The sequence below is a fragment of the Somniosus microcephalus genome, chromosome 10 (assembly GCF_052327205.1).
Source record: "Somniosus microcephalus isolate GS21.2 chromosome 10, FLI_Smic_1.0, whole genome shotgun sequence".
Taxonomy (NCBI): Eukaryota; Metazoa; Chordata; class Chondrichthyes; order Squaliformes; family Somniosidae; genus Somniosus; species Somniosus microcephalus.
This window is the reverse complement of record NC_140996.1, coordinates 10,338,011-10,358,029: the sequence shown is the minus strand read 5'-3', so window position 1 is coordinate 10,358,029 and position 20,019 is coordinate 10,338,011. Positions and strand designations below refer to the sequence as shown.

At 46.0% G+C, this 20,019-nt stretch overlaps 1 protein-coding gene across 8 annotated transcripts in view; it reads right to left on the bottom strand.

Moving 5' to 3' along the window:
• LOC147111436 (dedicator of cytokinesis protein 9-like) overlaps positions 1 to 20,019 on the bottom strand; it is a 499,826-nt gene that overhangs the window by 63,292 nt on the left and 416,515 nt on the right. For all 8 annotated transcript variants that reach the window (XM_085998427.1, XM_085998430.1, XM_085998428.1 and 5 more), the window contains exons 40-42: positions 8,952 to 9,089; positions 8,639 to 8,821; positions 5,301 to 5,414 (exon numbers count right to left, since the gene is read on the bottom strand). In XM_085998427.1, coding sequence (XP_085854553.1) covers positions 5,301 to 5,414; positions 8,639 to 8,821; positions 8,952 to 9,089 — 435 coding nt within the window. The remainder of the gene's footprint in view (positions 1 to 5,300; positions 5,415 to 8,638; positions 8,822 to 8,951; positions 9,090 to 20,019) is intronic.

Sequence of the window (20,019 nt, the reverse complement as noted above, 5' to 3'; positions counted from 1 at the left end):
TATTCTATTCTCTCTAGGCTGCCAGGATTTCTTGTATCTGCCTTTTTCAATTTCCAGTTGGTGGTCGCTTAGTCTGTACCTGGTGAGGGTCTGTCTCTGTTTTGTGTCTCTGATGGTCGTGAGGTAGTCTGCCAGTTTATATTCTCTTTTTAGGGCCCGGTAACATTCTAATCTGCTTTGGCTTTCGGTTATTTTGTTCCAATGTTCCAGGTAGGTTTCTTTGCATTTTTTAATGATTTGGTTCACTCGGATTGGTGTTTGGGCGGCTGTGTTGGTCTGGGGCTGGTCAGGGTCCGGCTGAGTACTTAGTTTCCGTAGCAGCTGACTCAGGGGACTCTTTTCTGGGTTTAGCTCTTGGGTCTGAAAGGCTTTGAAATGAAGGGTGTCTGGGGAGCTAGATTTGAGGTGATTTAGGAAGTTTAGTGCTCGTTTTTGGATGTTTATTATCAGTGGGTATCTGCCTAGTTCGGCTCTGCATGCATTTGTTGGCGTTTTCCTTTGGGTGCGAAGGATGCTTCGGCAGAATTCTGCATGTAGGGCTTCTATTGTATGTTTTTCCCATTTAGTGTAGCTTTGGTGATTTAGCGGGCCCCATACTTCACTACCGTACAGTGCAATGGGCAGGATTATGCTGTCAAATATTTTGAGCCAGATTTTGATTGGGATTTGGATGTTGTAGAATTTTCTTTTTATTGCATATAGGGCTCTTCGGGCTTTTTCTTTTAGTGCATTCACTGCCTCTCTCTCTCTGGCCTGTCTCTCTCTCTCTCTCTCTGGCCTGTCTCTCTCTCTCTCTCTCTGGCCTGTCTCTCTCTCTCTCTCTGGCCTGTCTCTCTCTCTCTCTCTCTCTCTGGCCTGTCTCTCTCTCTCTCTCTCTGGCCTGTCTCTCTCTCTCTCTCTGGCCTGTCTCTCTCTCTCTCTCTGGCCTGTCTCTCTCTCTCTCTCTCTCTGGCCTGTCTCTGTCTCTCTCTCTCTGGCCCGACCTGTCTCTCTCTCTCTCTCTCTGGCCTGTCTCTGTCTCTCTCTCTCTGGCCTGTCTCTCTCTCTCTCTCTCTCTCTCTGGCCTGTCTCTGTCTCTCTCTCTGGCCTGTCTCTCTCTCTCTCTCTCTCTCTCTGGCCTGTCTCTCTCTCTCTGGCCTCTCTCTCTCTCTGGCCTGTCTCTCTCTGGCCTGTCTCTCTCTCTCTCTCTGGCCTGTCTCTCTCTCTCTCTGGCCTGTCTCTGTCTCTCTCTCTCTCTCTCTGGCCTGTCTCTGTCTCTCTCTCTCTCTCTCTGGCCTGTCTCTGTCTCTGTCTCTCTCTGGCCTGTCTCTGTCTCTCTCTCTCTCTGGCCTGTCTCTGTCTCTCTCTCTGGCCTGTCCCTCTCTCTCTGGCCTGTCTCTGTCTCTCTCTCTCTCTGGCCTGTCTCTGTCTCTCTCTCTGGCCTGTCTCTCTCTCTCTGGCCTGTCTCTGTCTCTCTCTCTCTGGCCTGTCCTGTCTCTCTCTCTGGCCTGTCTCTCTCTCTCTCTCTGGCCTGTCCTGTCAATTCAAATTGCTTTATTGGCATGACAAGATACATCTTATGTTGCCAAAGCACAGAAATACATGTATGATTGACCATATAAACACCGATCTAGACATACAGTGTATAGACAAGTATACCCATGTATACATAGATATACACACATATAATATACATATAATCTTTTCTTAGATTTAATGTGTCACTGGTTGTCCCTCTGCTTGTGGCAAGCTGTAACATAGTTTGCCGCTATAGTTACACATTTTCTCTGTTCCCCCAATAGATATGGGAGTTTTTGGAGGTCATTCAAATTTTTGAATTCAGGGCATATTTTTGTGAATTTTGGGTAGAAATTCTCCCTTATGTCCTGATAGTTTCCGCAAGTTGTGAGGAAGTGCATCTCTGTCTCCACCACTCCCTGACTGCAGTGAGAGCATATCCTGTCCTCTCTTGGCAGCCAGGTCTGCCTGCGTCTGCCTTTTTCGATGGCTAGGCTATGCTCACTAAGTCTGTACTTGTCAAGGCTTTTCTCAGTTTGCTATCCTTTACCATGGTCAGGTATTCAGCCATGGTGTATTGTCTGTTTAGGGCCAAATAGCAATCAAGTTTGTTTTGGGTTTTTGTCGTTTCTGTCCAATAGGTCAAATATTTTTCCTTTTGTTTAGTGATAATTGTGTTGGGTCGAATTCTCTGTGCTAGGCTGTCACTGTCCTGGGGCTGGTTATTATTCTTAGTGTTGGTAGTTACTTCACTGAGTCCCAGGACTAGTTGACTGAGGGGACTCTTCTCTATGATCATCTCTTGGCATTTCAAGGCTTCGTAATGATAGCAGTGGGGGTTGCTCATTTTTAGGTGTTTCCAAAATTTGATGGCTCGTTTTTGGATATTAATTAGTAGTGGATATTGGCCTAGTTCTGCCCTGCATGCATTGTTTGTGGTTTTCCTCGGAGTCCGGAGGATACTTTTACAGAATTCTGCATGCAGGATCTCAATTGGGTGTTTGTCCCATTTTGCGAATTCTTGTTGTGTTAGCGGTCCCCACACCTCACTGCCATAGAGTGCAATGTCTCTCTCTCTCTCTGGCCTGTCCTGTCTCTCTCTCTGGCCTGTCCTGTCTCTCTCTCTCTCTCTGGCCTGTCCTGTCTCTCTCTCTCTCTCTCTCTGGCCTGGCTCTCAATTCAATTCAAATCGCTTTATTGGCATGACAAGTTACATCTTATGTTGCCAAAGCATCGGAAAACATTCATGTTTGTTCACAAAAATACAGATCTATCCATACAGTGTATAAACAGATATATCCCTGAGTGTATAAATATACTTTCATATAATTTATATATACTCTTTTCTTATCTTTAGTGGTTGTCCCTCTGTTTATGGCGAGCTGTAACATAGTGTGCCGCTAGTGTTACACAATTTCTCTCTTCCCCTAGTAGGTATGGGAGTTTTTGGTCGTCATTCAAATTTCTGAATTCTGGGCATATTTTTGTGAATTTTGGGTAGAAATTCTCCCTTATGCCCTGATATTTTCTACAAGCTGTGAGGAAGTGCATCTCTGTCTCCACCACTCCCTGACTGCAGTAAGAGCATATCCTGTCCTCTCTTGGTAGCCGGGTCTGTCTGTGTCTACCTTTTTCGATCGCCAGGTTATGTTCACTAAGTCTGTACATTGTCAAAGTTTTTCTCAGTTTGCTATCCTTTACCATGGGTGTTTGTCCCATTTTGCGAATTCTTGTTGTGTTAGCGGACCCCACACCTCACTGCCATAGAGTGCAATGTCTCTCTCTCTCTCTGGCCTGTCCTGTCTCTCTCTCTCTGGCCTGTCTCTCTCTCTCTCTCTCTCTGGCCTGTCTCTCTCTCTCTCTCTCTCTGGCCTGTCTCTCTCTCGCTCTCTCTCTCTGGCCTGTCTCTCTCTCTCTGGCCTGACCTGTCTCTCTCTCTCTCTCTCTCTGGCCTGTCTCTGTCTCTCTCTCTGGCCTGACCTGTCTCTCTCTCTCTCTGGCCTGTCTCTGTCTCTCGGGCCTGTCTCTGTCTCTCTCTCTCTCTCTCTCTCTCTGGCCTGTCTCTGTCTCTCTCTCTGGCCTGTCCTGTCTCTCTCTCTCTCTCTCTGGCCTGTCTCTGTCTGTCTCTCTGGCCTGTCCTGTCTCTCTCTCTCTGGCCTGTCTCTGTCTCTCTCTCTGGCCTGTCCTGTCTCTCTCTCTCTCTGGCCTGTCTCTGTCTCTGGCCTGTCTCTGTCTCTCTCTCTCTCTCTGGCCTGACCTGACTCTCTCTCTCTCTCTGGCCCGACCTCTCTCTCTCTCTGGCCTGGCCTGTTTTTCTCACTCTCTGGCCTGGCCTGTTTTTCTCTCTCTCTGGCCCTGTCTCTCTCTCTCTCTCTTTGATTCGGCCTGTCTCGCTCTCTCTGGCCCAGCCTGTCTCACTGTTAATGCTGCAAAGCAAGATGCAGCCATAACAAAATCAGCTTTTAAAAAGTTGGTAAGTGCTGAGTTGCCTGAAATAGTCGGCCCGTTTAATACGGTTTGTAATTGGCACCAGGGTGATGTCAAAGGGTCAGCGCCATTTGCCCAAGGGCGGGGCTGCTGCCAACGAAATAAAGTAGTTGGGCCTGCGCCGTTCCAGTGGGTTTTTGGTTGTTCTCGGCGGACTTCCCACAGATTGGTGAGAGAGAGAGAGAGAGAGAGGAGGGGAGGGGAGGGGATGAGAGAGCGCTGCGGCCGAACTGCAGAAAATAAAAATTACAAGTTGAATTGGTTAACGTTAACATTTATGCGCAGAATGCTTCTGGGCAGCTTCCGGTTTGTTTGTTGGCAGCAGTCACCGTTTGCCCAGCACAGGCGAGTGTCCTGGATAAGCAGAAAGGGCACAAGTGTTGGGGACTGCACGTCCAAGTGTCTGTACACTAACAGCAATGGAAGCCCAGAAGAATATTAAGATTCCTCATTCAACGTTCAATGAATACAACAAGCGAGTGTGGCAAAAGAGGACATTTACAACGAGTCATTGATCGGACAAAAATGAACGGTGCATTTTGCTCGATCGATACTGAAATAATAGTGACTGCAATTGACCTCAGGACCCCAGAGACTTTTTCTGGTTGGGGTTGGGGGGTAATTGTGCAATAAAAACAAAATCAGCCAGCATTGTTTCCCCTGATCGCCGTTCATTGGGTCTTGCTGCAAAGTGCATGTGTTGGGGGTGGGGCCAGGACGGGACTGAGCTCCAGTCTCGGCTCTTTTAAAAAATATTATTTGTTCCTGGGATGTGGGCATCGCTGGCAAGGTTGACATTTATTGCCCATCCCCAGTTCCCCTAGAGAAGGTGGTGGTGAGCCGCCTTCTTGAACTGCTGCAGTCCGTGTGGTGAAGGTGCTCCCACAGTGCTGTTAGGGAGGGAGTTCCAGGATTTCAACCCAGCGACGATGAAGGGACAGCCGATGTATCTCCAAGTCAGAATGGTGTGCAACTCGGAGGGGAACTTGGAGGTGGTGGTGTTCCCATGCGCCTGCTGCCCTTGTCCTTCTAGGTGGAAGAGGTCGCGGGTTTGGGAGGTGCTGCCGAAGGAGCCTTGGCGAGTTGCTGCAGTGCTTCTTGTAGATGGTACACACTCTGGGTGGTAGAGAGCTCGCACCCACTGAATGGCGACCTGGGTATAGGAAGACACTTGGTGCCAATGGGAACCGACCACAGCAAGAGTCAGCGCCCAGAGCCTTAGAAGAAAAAGAGTGTGCTGCAGGAATACACACACATGGAAAAAAAGGCAACAATTGATCATCGATCGAACAATTAAACAATCATAGGCTGCTCACCTTAACAGCTTTGTCACTATTGGCACAATTGTTAATAATAGCCAGTGATTGCTGGAATCTTGTCCCTCCAATTCCAACCACATCTGCTATTAATTGGCTTACTGCGATGATCACCTGCAGAAACCAATACAACCACTTAGATCTCAAACAAAAAAAAAGACACAAAGCTATTTTCCAACGCTCTTATTGCATAGAGTTTGCAGCACAGAAACAGGCCATTCGGCCCATCTGGTCGATGCCAGTGTTTACGCTCCACACGAGCCTCCTCCCGCCTTAGCAGCATCTCCTTCTATTGCTTTTGCCCTCGTGTGTTTATCTAGCTCGCCCTTTAAATGGGGAGTATAACAGGGGAGTTCTCCCCGGTGTCCTGGGACCAATATTTGATCCCTCAACCAACATCACTAAAACAGATGATCTGGTCATCATCACATTGCTGTCTGTGGGAGCTTGCTGTGCGCAAATTGGCTGCCGCGTTTCCTCCATTACAACAGTGACTCCACTTCAAAAGTACTTCATTGGCTGTAAAACGCTTTGGGACGTCCTGAGGTCGCGAAAGGTGTTATATAATTGCAAGTTTTTCTTTTAAATGCATCTACGCAATCCGTCTCAATCATTCCATGTGGCAGTGGGTTCCGCTTTCTCACTGTTGTACTGGAATTGCTCCAAGACTTGTGTTATTTAAATCCAACACGTTACTTCTGGCAGTATTGAGAGTGAAAGTGCAAAACATTTTCTGGTCAACATAATTTGTTTGAACGGTCACTACCAATTTTACAAAAGTCTGATTGTATTTTATTTGTGGGCGTCGCTGGCAAGGGCCAGCATTTATTGCCCATCGCTAGTTGCCCTCGAGAAGGTGGCGGTGAGCTGCCTTCTTGAATCGCTGCGGTCCGTCCGGTGAAGGTACTCCCACAGTGCTGACTTTGTCGTAGTTGGTTTGGTACAACTGAGTGTCTCGCTCGGCCATTTCAGAGGGCAGTTAAGAGTCAACCACATTGCTGTGGGTCTGGACTCACATATCGGCCAGACCGGGTAAGGACAGTAGATTTCCTTCCCTAAAAGGACATTAGTTTTTACGACAATCCGGTAGTTTCATGGTCACCATTACTGATACTAGCTTTTTATTCCAGATTTATTTAATTAACTGAATTTAAATTCCCCCAGTGGTGCGGTTTGAACTTTTGGATTACTAGCCCAGTAACATAACCACTATGCGACCGTACCCCTCGAATAGTTGGATATTGCAAAGTGTAAAACGAAGTGCTTTTTATTCCAGATTTATTTAATCGAATTTAAATTCCCCAGCTGCCGTGGTGGGATTTGAATTACTAGTCCAGTACCCTAACCGCTATGCTACCGCACCCTGACATTTGCTGCAGATGTTATAACAAGAGGTTTAAAGATTCATTTATTTGTATTGAGTTTCTGAAAAGTTTCACCATCTCCTCCTGAACTAAATCAACACATGGGCCCAGAAATTGGTCTCGAGCAGTGACGAAGAACAGGCGGGATCGGATCGGGATCGGCTGCCCGTCAACGGAACTGAGCCGGAGGCGGTGTGTGTAACGGGCCGCCGATCCGATACGGCCCGTACTGCGCCACCGCCGGAGGCGAATTTCTCGGCCGCGGTATTCTGTAGCCCCGCTGAATATTTTGAAGGAACTTGCTGTATTTGCACATTAAACTCGCCACAGAAAGTCAAGTCTCGTCATTACAAGAGCCTCTTAACAACATGATTAATGTTAATGACTGCCAATTAACCTCTTTGGCACCGAAAATAAACGATTTCAAGTGTGGAGTCTCATCCCATTAGGTTTTGAATTTTTCTGGGAGATTTTAAAAATGTAAAATTTTAATTTTATTTAGTTACTTTTCCTTTCTGTATCGTTTTTTTTCTTTCTCTCTCTATCCAATCATTCTTTCCATCTCTTTATTTCTCTTTCATGATGTCAGCTGTGGCTCAGTGGGTCGCACTCTCGTCTCTGAGTCAGAAGGTTGTGGGTTCCAGTCCCACTACAGGGACTTGAGCACATAATCCAGGCTGACACTCCCAATGCAGTACTGAGGAAGTGCTGCACTGTCAGAGGTGCCGTCTTTCGGATGAGACGTTAAACCGAGGTCCCGTCTGCTCTCTCAGGTGGACGTAAAAGATCCCATGGCCACTATTTTGAAGAAGAGCAGGGGAGTTATCCCCCGGTGTCCTGGGGCCAATATTTATCCCTCAACCAACATAACATAAAAAACAGGTTATCTGGTCATTGTCACATTGCTGTTTGTGGGAACTTGCTGTGCGCAAATTGGCTGCCGCGTTTCCTACATTACAGCAGTGACTACACTTCAAAAGTACTTCATTGGCTGTAAAGCGCTTTGAGACGTCCGGTGGTCGTGAAAGGCGCTGTAGAAATGCAAGTCTTTCTTTTTCTGTACCTGATTTGACATTGAATTCACCCCCTTTAATTCACCCTCCTTCCGCTGTTTATTTCCCATTCCTTCAATCTCATTGGTTGAGGAGATACCCTGTTGCTTTCCCTGCTCGCTCAGGTCCCAGATGCCCCGTGTTACTCCTTGCTGCGCCGTTATCAGCTCGCGCTTTCAAGCAACTTAGTGGGTAAAAAAATCCTGAACTGAAGGGTTCAAGTCTAACGAATGGCAGAGGCGGTCAGATACCCGGCTACAGCAAAACCTGTTGTGGAGATGTCCAAAATGTAGAAATTGTGGATTTGATTGTCATTTACTGAAAGTATAATAGTCAATTTAACAGTGGGAAATTAAGCTTATTTTATCATAGAATCATACAGCACAGAAGGAGGCCATTCAGCCCCTCGAGCCTGTCCCGCCATTCATTGAGATCATGGCTGATCTGCGACCTAACTCCATCTACCCACCTTTGGCCCATATCCCTTAACAAAAATCTATCAATCTAGCATCAATTGCCGTTTGCATAAGAGAGTTCCAAACTTCGACCACCCTTTGTGTGTAGACGTGTTTCCTAATTTCACTCCTGAAAGGTCTGGCTCTAACTTTTAGACTCTGCCCCCTAGGCCTAGACTCCCCAACCAGCGGAAATAGTTTCTCTCTATCTACCCTATCTGTTCCCTTTAATATCTTGAAAACTTCGATCAGATCACCCCTTAACCTTCTAAGTTCCAGGGAATATAACCCTAATTCGTGTAATCTCTCCTCGTAATTTAACCCTTGGAGTACAAAGAGCTATCCAATTAATCCCGCTCCCTGCAATTTTTTTTCAAGTACAAATCCAAATCCACATTCCCCTTTCGAAAGTTACTATTGAATCTGCTTCCACCGCCGGTTCAGGCAGTTTCTTCAATGGCACTGACCTGCAGGTGAGTTCTCACAAAGGATTTTCTTCGTGTCCACTCAAAATTGTTCCTCATTAAGAAATAGAGGAGTGTAGACGCGTCACTGCGGATTGTGCTCAGTTTCGAGTTGCAACACTTTAAAATCTCATAGCACATTGCGGCGCACATATCGGCTCGGCCTTCGAAGAACGTGGATGGAAACTGAAAAATAAATATCTCGGCAATGGGTTTCTGCGCAAACGCAGATAATCTTCTGGAACAGCAAGAATTAAACACCTTACTAAGAGGAGAGGGGCAAAAAAATAAAATAAAAATAAAGTGACTTTCGTACCTTGTAGACAAGGTTCCTCAAAGCAGCAAAGACGAACTTCAGCGCGGTTTCCGACTGGTTGATTTGTACAAAGCAGAGGAGAACGTCGAAAACCTTTTTCATCAGCGGGTTGTGCCCGTGGTCGGCAAGCAGCTGGCCCTAGAGAGGAAAGCAGATCGCATGAATACGTCAACTTCACGTCAGCCGATCAGCTGCTGCGAGAATGGCTCTGGTAGGGCAAAACGTCAAAGTATTACAAGGTATTTACAGCACGGAAACAGGCCATTCGGCCCAACTGGTCCATGCCGGTGTTTGTGCTCCACACGAGCTTCCTCCCACCCCTCTTCATCGCATCCTATCAACATGTCCTTCTATTCCTTTCTCCCTCATGTGTTTATAGAGTTTCCCCTTAAATGTATCTCTGCTATTGGCCTCAACCACTCCTCGAGAATAGATCAAGTGACTGGAATTGCATTCCTAAACATTTTGAATAAAGAACAGAGTACGAAGGGTTTTTGACAGCATGAATAGGGAGAAACTGTTTCCACTGGCAGGAGGGTCAGTAACCAGAGGACACAGTTTAAGGAAATTGGCAAAAGAACCAAAGGGTGAGACGAGGAGAATTTTTTTTAACGCAGCGAGTTGTTGTGATCTGGAATGCGCTGCCTGAAAGGGCGGTGGAAGCAGATTCAATAGTAACTTTCGAAAGGGGATTGGATAAATACTTGAAAAGGAGAAATTTGAAGGGCTACGGGGAAAGAGCAGCGGGAGTGGGACTAATTGGAAAGCTCTTTCAAAGGCAGCCACGATGGGCCGAATGGTCACCTTCGGAGCGGTATGATTCTATGAATAATTCATGCTGGAATGCAAAGTAAATTTAACATAAATACATCTGGAGTACTGTGTGGAGTTTTGGTCCCCCATTTCAAAAAAGGAGAGTCACTTATTGGAGGGGTACAGAGAAGGATATTCAATTGTTGGAGGGGTACAGAGAAGGATATTCAGTTGTTGGAGGGGGTACAGAGAAGGATATTCAGTTGTTGGAGGGGGTACAGAGAAGGATATTCAGTTGTTGGAGGGGGTACAGAGAAGGATATTCAGTTGTTGGAGGGGGTACAGAGAAGGATATTCAGTTGTTGGAGGGGGTACAGAGAAGGATATTCAGTTGTTGGAGGGGGTACAGAGAAGGATATTCAGTTGTTGGAGGGGGTACAGAGAAGGATATTCAGTTATTGGGGGGTACACAGAAGGATATTCAGTTATTGGGGGGGTACACAGAAGGATATTCAGTTGTTGGAGGGGTACAGAGAAGGATATTCAGTTGTTGGAGGGGGTACAGAGAAGGATATTCAGTTATTGGGGGGGGTACAGAGAAGGATATTCAATTGTTGGAGGGGGTACAGAGAAGGATATTCAGTTGTTGGAGGGGTACAGAGAAGGATATTCAGTTGTTGGAGGGGTACAGAGAAGGATATTCAGTTATTGGGGGGGTACAGAGAAGGATATTCAATTGTTGGAGGGGTACAGAGAAGGATATTCAGTTATTGGGGGGGTACAGAGAAGGATATTCAGTTGTTGGAGGGGGTACAGAGAAGGATATTCAGTTGTTGGAGGGGGTACAGAGAAGGATATTCAGTTGTTGGAGGGGGTACAGAGAAGGATATTCAGTTGTTGGAGGGGGTACAGAGAAGGATATTCAGTTGTTGGAGGGGGTACAGAGAAGGATATTCAGTTGTTGGAGGGGGTACAGAGAAGGATATTCAGTTGTTGGAGGGGGTACAGAGAAGGATATTCAGTTATTGGGGGGTACACAGAAGGATATTCAGTTATTGGGGGGGTACACAGAAGGATATTCAGTTGTTGGAGGGGTACAGAGAAGGATATTCAGTTGTTGGAGGGGGTACAGAGAAGGATATTCAGTTATTGGGGGGGGTACAGAGAAGGATATTCAATTGTTGGAGGGGGTACAGAGAAGGATATTCAGTTGTTGGAGGGGTACAGAGAAGGATATTCAGTTGTTGGAGGGGTACAGAGAAGGATATTCAGTTATTGGGGGGGTACAGAGAAGGATATTCAGTTATTGGAGGGGTACAGAGAAGGATATTCAGTTATTGGGGGGGGTACAGAGAAGGATATTCAGTTGTTGGAGGGGCACAGAGAAGGATATTCAGTTGTTGGAGGGGGTACAGAGAAGGATATTCAGTTGTTGGAGGGGTACAGAGAAGGATATTCAGTTGTTGGAGGGGTACAGAGAAGGATATTCAGTTATTGGAGGGGTACAGAGAAGGATATTCAGTTGTTGGAGGGGTACAGAGAAGGATATTCAGTTATTGGAGGGGTACCGAGAAGGATATTCAGTTATTGGAGGGGTACAGAGAAGGATATTCAGTTATTGGAGGGGTACAGAGAAGGATATTCAGTTATTGGAGGGGGTACAGAGAAGGATATTCAGTTATTGGAGGGGTACCGAGAAGGATATTCAGTTATTGGAGGGGTACAGAGAAGGATATTCAGTTATTGGAGGGGTACAGAGAAGGATATTCAGTTATTGGAGGGGGTACAGAGAAGGATATTCAGTTGTCGGAGGGGGTACAGAGAAGGATATTCAGTTATTGGAGGGGGTACAGAGAAGGATATTCAGTTGTTGGAGGGGTACAGAGGAGGATATTCAGTTGTTTTGGGGGGGGGGGTACAGAGAAGGATATTCAGTTGTTGGGGGGGTACAGAAAAGGACATTCAGTTATTGGGGTACAGAGAAGGATATTCAGTTGTTGGAGGGGGTACAGAGAAGGATATTCAGTTGTTGGAGGGTGTACAGAGAAGGATATTCAGTTGTTGGAGGGGGTACAGAGAAGGACGACTATGTGTGCGGGAAGTGTGTCCAGCTGCAGCTACTGACAGACCGCATTGCGGCACTGGAGCTGCGGATGGATTCATTTTGGAGCATTCGCGATGCTGAGGACGTCGTGAATATCACATTTAGCGAATTGGTCACACCGCAGGTAAAGGGTGTACAGGCAGGAATGGAATGGGTGACCAGCAGGCACAGTAAGAGGCGCAGGCAGGTAGTGCAGGAATCCCCTGTGGCCATCCCCCTCTCAAACAGATATACCACTTTGAATACTGTTGGGGGGATGACTCCTCAGGGGAAGGCAGCAGCAGCCAACTTCCTGGCACCATGGGTGGCTCTGCTGCACAGGCTGGGAGGAAAAAAAGTGGAAGAGCTATAGTAATAGGGAACTCAATTGTAAGGGAAATAGATAGGCGTTTTTGCGGCCGCAATCGAGACTCCAGGATGGTGTGTTGCCTCCCTGGTGCAAGGGTCAAGGACGTCTCGGAGCGGCTGCAGAACATTTTGGAGGGGGAGGGCGAACAGCCAGTTGTTGTGGTGTACATAGGCACCAACGATATAGGTAAAAAATGGGATGAGGTCCTAAAAGCAGGATATAGGGAGTTAGGAGGTAAATTAAAAAATAGGACCTCAAAAGGTAGTAATCTCAGGATTGCTACCAGTGCCACGTGCTAGTCAGAGTAGAAATAGGAGGATATTTCAAATGAATACGTGGCTAGAGGAATGGTGCAAGGGGGAGGGATTCAAATTCCCTGGACATTGGAACCGGTTCTGGGAGAGGTGGGACCAGTACAAACGGGACGGTTTGCACCTGGGCAGGGCCGGGACCGATGTCCTAGGGGGAGTGTTTGCTAGTGCTGTTGGGGAGGGTTTAAACTAAAGTGGCAGGGGGTTGGGAACCTGAGCAGGGAGACAGAGGAAAGGGAAACAAGGAAAAAAGCAAAAGACAGGAAGGAGAAAAACAAAATTAGAAGGCAAAGAACTCAACGGTTTAAATCAAACATGGTCACAGTAAATAATAATTCATATAGGTCTGAGAGCGTTAAAAAAACAAGCCTGAAGGCTTTGTGTCTTAATGCAAGGAGCATTCGGAACAAGGTGGATGAATTAGCTGCGCAAATAGAGGTAAACGAATATGATTTGATTGGGATTACAGAAACATGGCTCCAGGGTGGCCAAGGCTGGGAACTCAACATCCAGGGGTATTCAATATTTAGGAAGGATAGGCAAAAAAGAAAGGGAGGTGGGGTAGCATTGCTGGTTAAAGAGGGGATTAACACAATTGAAAGGAAGGATATTAACTCTGATGATGCGGAATCTGTATGGGTAGAACTAAGAAATATCAAGGGGCAGAAAACGTTAGTGGGAGTGGTATATACACCTCCAAACAGTAATACAGAAGTTGGGGATGGCATTAAAAGGGAAATTAGAGAAGCATGCAGTAAGGGCACAGCAGTCATCATGGGTGACTTTAATTTACATATAGATTGGGCTAACCAAATTAGTAAAAATACTGTGGAGGAGGAATTCCTAGAATGTTTATGGGATGGTTTTCTGGAACAATATGTCGAGGAACCAACCAGAGATCAGGCCATCTTAGATTGGGTATTATGTAATGAGAGAGGATTAATTAGCAATCTTGTTGTACGAGGCCCCTTGGGTCAGAGCGATCATAATATGATAGAATTCTTCATTAGGATGGAGAGTGAAGTAGTTGACTCGGAGACTAGGGTCCTGAATTTAAATAAAGGAAACTACGATGGTATGAGGCGCGAATTGGGTAGGATTGATTGGGGAATGTCACTCAAAGGGTTGACGGTGGATAGGCAATGGCAAACATTCAAAGACCGCATGGATGAACTACAGAAGTTGTTCATCCCAGTTTGGGATAAGAATAAAACAAAAAGGGTGACTCAACCGTGGCTAACACGGGAAATTAGGGATAGCATAAGATCCAAGGAGAGGGCATATAAATTGGCCAGAAAAAGCGGTAACCCTGAGGATTGGGAGCAGTTTAGGATTCAACAAAGGAGGACAAAGGGATTAATTAAGATGGGGAAAATAGAACATGAAAGTAAGCTTGCAGGGAACATAAAAACTGATTGTAAGAGCTTTTATAGATATGTGAAGAGAAAAAGATTAGTGAAATCAAGTGTAGGTCCCTTGCAGTCAGAAGCAGGGGAAGTTATAATGGGGAACAAAGAAATGGCCGACCAATTAAATGCATATTTTGGTTCTGTCTTCACAAAGGAGGACACAAATAACCTCCCAGAGATGTTGGAGAACATAGGGTCTGATGAGAGGGAGGAACTGAAAGAAATCAGTATTTGTAGGGAAATGGTGTTAGGGAAATTGATGGGCTTGAAGGCCGATAAATCCCCAGGGCCTGATAATCTACATCCTAGGGTACTTAAGGAAGTGGCCCTAGAAATAGTAGATGCATTGCTGATCATCTTCCAAAATTCGCTGGAATCTGGAACTGTACCCATGGATTGGAGGGTAGCTAATGTTACCCCACTATTCAAAAAGGGTGGTAGAGAGAAAGCGGGGAATTACAGACCGGTAAGCCTGACATCGGTAGTGGGGAAAATGCTAGAGTCCATTATAAAGGATGTAATAGCTGAGCACTTGGAAAACAGTGACAGGATTGGACAAAGTCAACATGGATTTACAAAAGGTAAATCGTGCTTGACTAATCTACTGGAATTTTTTGAGGATGTAACTGGGAAATAGGTAAGGGAGAACCAGTAGATGTGGTGTATTTGGACTTTCAAAAGGCTTTCGATCAGGTCCCGCATAAGAGATTAGTGTAAAGTTAAGGCACATGGGATTGGGGGCAAGGTATTGACTTGGATAGAGAACTGGTTGGCGGACAGAAAGCAGAGAGTAGGAATTAACGGGTCTTTTTCCGAGTGGCAGGCAGTGACTAGTGGGGTACCGCAGGGATCGGTCCTTGGACCCCAGCTATTCACAATATACATTAATGATCTAGATAAGGGAACTATATGTAATATCTCCAAGTTTGCAGACGACACAAAGCTTGGTGGGCGTGTGTGCTGCGAAGAGGATACCGAGAAACTCCAGGATGATTTGGACAGGTTGGGTGATTGGGCAGAAGCGTGGCAGATGCAATATAACGTGGATAAATGCGAGGTTATCCACTTTGGTGTCAAAAACAGAAAGGGAGACTATTATCTGAATGGCAATAGATTGGGAGAAGGGGAAGTGCAACGAGACCTGGGTGTCCTTGTGCACCAGTCGCTGAAGGTAAGCATGCAGGTGCAGCAGGCGGTGAAGAAGGCAAATGGTATGTTGGCCTTCATAGCGAAAGGGTTTGAGTACAGGAGCAAGGATGTCCTGCTGCAGTTGTACAGGGCCTTGGTGAGGCCACACCTTGAGTACTGTGTGCAGTTTTGGTCGCCTTATCTGAGGAGGGATGTTCTTGCCATGGAAGGAGTTCAGCGAAGATTCACAAGGCTGATCCCTGGGATGGCAGGAATGACGTATGAGGAGAGATTGGGTCGATTGGGCTCATACTCGCTGGAGTTTAGAAGAATGAGAGGGGATCTCATCGAAACGTATAAAATTCTGACAGGTCTGGACAAACTAGATGCAGGTAGAATGTTCCCGATGGTCGGAGAGTCCAGAACCAGGGGTCATAGTCTAAGGATAAGGGGCAAGCCATTTAGGACAGAGATGAGGAAGAATTTCTTCACCCAGAGAGTGGTGAACCTGTGGAATTCTCTACCACAGAAGGCAGTTGAGGCCAAGTCTTTAAATATATTCAAGAAGGAGTTAGATATATTTCTTAGAGCTAAAGGGATCAAGGGATATGGGGAGAAGGCAGGTACGGGGTACTGAGTTTGGATGATCAGCCATGATCACATCGAATGGCGGAGCAGGCTCAAGGGGCCGAATGGCCTACTCCTGCTCCTATCTTCTATGTTTCTATGATGTTCAGTTGTTGGGGTACAGAGAAGGATATTCAGTTGTTGGGGTACAGAGAAGGATATTCAGTTGTTGGGGTACAGAGAAGGATATTCAGTTGTTGGGGTACAGAGAAGGATATTCAGTTGTTGGGGTACAGAGAAGGATATTCAGTTGTTGGGGTACAGAGAAGGATATTCAATTGTTGGAGGGGGTACAGAGAAGGATATTCAGTTGTTGGAGGGGGTACAGAGAAGGATATTCAGTTGTTGGGGTACAGAGAAGGATATTCAATTGTTGGAGGGGGTACAGAGAAGGATATTCAATTGTTGGAGGGGGTACAGAGAAGGATATTCAGTTATTGGAGGGGGTACAGAGAAGGATATTCAGTTGTTGGGGGGCTACAGAGAAGGATATTCAGTTGTTGGAGGGTGTACAGAGAAGGATATTCAGTTATTGGGGGGGTACAGAGAAGGATATTCAGTTGTTGGAGGGGGTACAGAGAAGGATATTCAGTTGTTGGAGGGGGTACAGAGAAGGATATTCAGTTATTGGAGGGGGTACAGAGAAGGATATTCAGTTGTTGGAGGGTGTACAGAGAAGGATATTCAGTTGTTGGAGGGGGTACAGAGAAGGATATTCAGTTGTTGGAGGGTGTACAGAGAAGGATATTCAGTTATTGGGGGGGTACAGAGAAGGATATTCAGTTGTTGGAGGGGGTACAGAGAAGGATATTCAGTTATTGGGGGGGTACAGAGAAGGATATTCAGTTGTTGGGGTACAGAGAAGGATATTCAGTTGTTGGAGGGGGTACAGAGAAGGATATTCAGTTGTTGGGGGGGTACAGAGAAGGATATTCAGTTGTTGGGGTACAGAGAAGGGTATTCAATTGTTGGAGGGGGTACAGAGAAGGATATTCAATTGTTGGAGGGGTACAGAGAAGGATATTCAATTGTTGGAGGGGTACAGAGAAGGATATTCAATTGTTGGAGGGGTACAGAGAAGGATATTCAATTGTTGGAGGGGTACAGAGAAGGATATTCAGTTGTTGGAGGGGGTACAGAGAAGGATATTCAGTTGTTGGAGGGGGTACAGAGAAGGATATTCAATTGTTGGAGGGGGTACAGAGAAGGATATTCAATTGTTGGAGGGGGTACAAAGAAGGATATTCAATTGTTGGAGGGGGTACAGAGAAGGATATTCAATTGTTGGAGGGGGTACAAAGAAGGATATTCAATTGTTGGAGGGGGTACAGAGAAGGATATTCAATTGTTGGAGGGGTACAGAGAAGGATATTCAGTTATTGGGGTACAGAGAAGGATATTCAGTTATTGGGGGGTACAGAGAAGGATATTCAATTGTTGGGGGGGTACAGAGAAGGATAATGGCCCGAAATTCGGGTCCCAACGCGTGAGTACGGACGGAGTATTCACGCGTGAACCCGATGGAAGTGCCGGTTTCTTGCATGCACGACGCATGCGCGGGAAACCGGCATTTCCGATCCTCTGAACAGAGGGGTTCAGAGGTCAAAAGCGTGCGCGCGGGAGTCTGCGCGTGCGCGTTGAACTTCCTTTTTTTTTTACAGGTTTTTCCGTGCGTGCAGGCCTCCACATTTTACACATTTAAAAACCAGGCGTAAGGACTTCATTTTAAAAGGTAATTGGTCAATTAATTAAAATTAGAACATTTTTTCCACAGGTTTATTATTTTTAAATACTTTAAAGTAAGGTAAGTGTATTTTTAGCCCTGTTTTTTTATAAAATTATTTTTTTCAAAAATTTAAATTATTATTTAAAATAGTTATTTAATGTTATTTATAGTTTATTTAAAAAGTGTGATTTAATATTTTTTTTATTTTAAGGGTAAGTACTGTTTTGGGGGCCGGAGTTTTCATGAGTTTGACAGTTCTTTCTGTCAAGTTCATGAATGGGATTTTCCCTCCTCCGATTGGTTGGCCGTGGCTCACGTGATCCCAGCGGACGCATCGCGCTAACTACGCCGCTGGATCACGCAAGCACAGCGCGCCGGGAGCTGGACCGGGCCACAGACAGGAAATCCACGCAGGCCCAGGCCTCAACTGCCGGCGCGCTAGGTAAGTGTAGGTCGGGGGCTTGCACCCGCGGGAAGCCCCCGACACGAATTTCTGGGCCATTCAGTTGTTGGAGGGGTACAGAGAAGGATATTCAGTTGTTGGAGGGGGTACAGAGAAGGATATTCAGTTGTTGGAGGGGGTACAGAGAAGGATATTCAGTTGTTGGAGGGGGTACAGAGAAGGATATTCAGTTGTTGGAGGGGGTACAGAGAAGGATATCCAGTTGTTGGAGGGGTACAGAGAAGGATATTCAGTTGTTGGAGGGGTACAGAGAAGGATATTCAGTTGTTGGAGGGGTACAGAGAAGGATATTCAGTTGTTGGAGGGGTACAGAGAAGGATATTCAGTTATTGGAGGGGGTACAGAGAAGGATATTCAGTTGTTGGGGGGGTACAGAGAAGGATATTCAGTTATTGGGGGGGTACAGAGAAGGATATTCAGTTGTTGGGGTACAGAGAAGGATATTCAGTTATTGGAGGGGGTACAGAGAAGGATATTCAGTTGTTGGGGGGGGAAAAAAAAGGATATTCAGTTATTGGAGGGGGTACAGAGAAGGATATTCAGTTATTGGAGGGGTACAGAGAAGGATATTCAGTTGTTGGAGGGGTACAGAGAAGGATATTCAGTTGTTGGAGGGGTACAGAGAAGGATATTCAGTTGTTGGGGGGGTACAGAGAAGGATATTCAGTTATTGGAGGGGTACAGAGAAGGATATTCAGTTGTTGGAGGGGTACAGAGAAGGATATTCAGTTGTTGGAGGGGTACAGAGAAGGATATTCAGTTATTGGGGGGGTACAGAGAAGGATATTCAGTTGTTGGGGTACAGAGAAGGATATTCAGTTGTTGGGGTACAGAGAAGGATATTCAGTTGTTGGGGTACAGAGAAGGATATTCAGTTGTTGGGGTACAGAGAAGGATATTCAGTTGTTGGAGGGGGTACAGAGAAGGATATTCAGTTGTTGGGGTACAGAGAAGGATATTCAGTTGTTGGGGTACAGAGAAGGATATTCAGTTGTTGGAGGGGTACAGAGAAGGATATTCAGTTATTGGAGGGGTACAGAGAAGGATATTCAGTTGTTGGGGTACAGAGAAGGATATTCAGTTGTTGGGGTACAGAGAAGGATATTCAGTTATTGGAGGGGTACAGAGAAGGATATTCAGTTGTCGGAGGGGGTACAGAGAAGGATATTCAGTTGTTGGAGGGGTACAGAGAAGGATATTCAGTTGTTGGGGTACAGAGAAGGATATTCAGTTATCGGAGGGGGTACAGAGAAGGATATTCAGTTGTTGGAGGGGTACAGAGAAGGATATTCAGTTGTTGGAGGGGTACAGAGAAGGATATTCAGTTGTTGGAGGGGTACAGAGAAGGATATTCAGTTGTTGGAGGGTGTACAGAGAAGGATATTCAGTTGTTGGAGGGGTACAGAGAAGGATATTCAGTTGTTGGAGGGGGTACAGAGAAGGATATTCAGTTGTTGGAGGGGGTACAGAGAAGGATATTCAGTTGTTGGAGGGGTACAGAGAAGGATATTCAGTTGTTGGAGGGGTACAGAGAAGGATATTCAGTTGTTGGAGGGGTACAGAGAAGGATATTCAGTTGTTGGAGGGGTACAGAGAAGGATATTCAGTTGTTGGAGGGGTACAGAGAAGGATATTCAGTTGTTGGAGGGGGTACAGAGAAGGATATTCAGTTGTTGGAGGGGGTACAGAGAAGGATATTCAGTTGTTGGAGGGGGTACAGAGAAGGATATTCAGTTATTGGAGGGGTACAGAGAAGGATATTCAGTTATTGGAGGGGGTACAGAGAAGGATATTCAGTTATTGGAGGGGTACAGAGAAGGATATTCAGTTGTTGGAGGGGGTACAGAGAAGGATATTCAGTTGTTGGAGGGGTACAGAGAAGGATATTCAGTTGTTGGAGGGGTACAGAGAAGGATATTCAGTTATTGGAGGGGGTACAGAGAAGGATATTCAGTTGTTGGGGGGGTACAGAGAAGGATATTCAGTTATTGGGGGGGTACAGAGAAGGATATTCAGTTGTTGGGGTACAGAGAAGGATATTCAGTTATTGGAGGGGGTACAGAGAAGGATATTCAGTTGTTGGGGGGTACAGAGAAGGATATTCAGTTATTGGAGGGGGTACAGAGAAGGATATTCAGTTATTGGAGGGGTACAGAGAAGGATATTCAGTTGTTGGAGGGGTACAGAGAAGGATATTC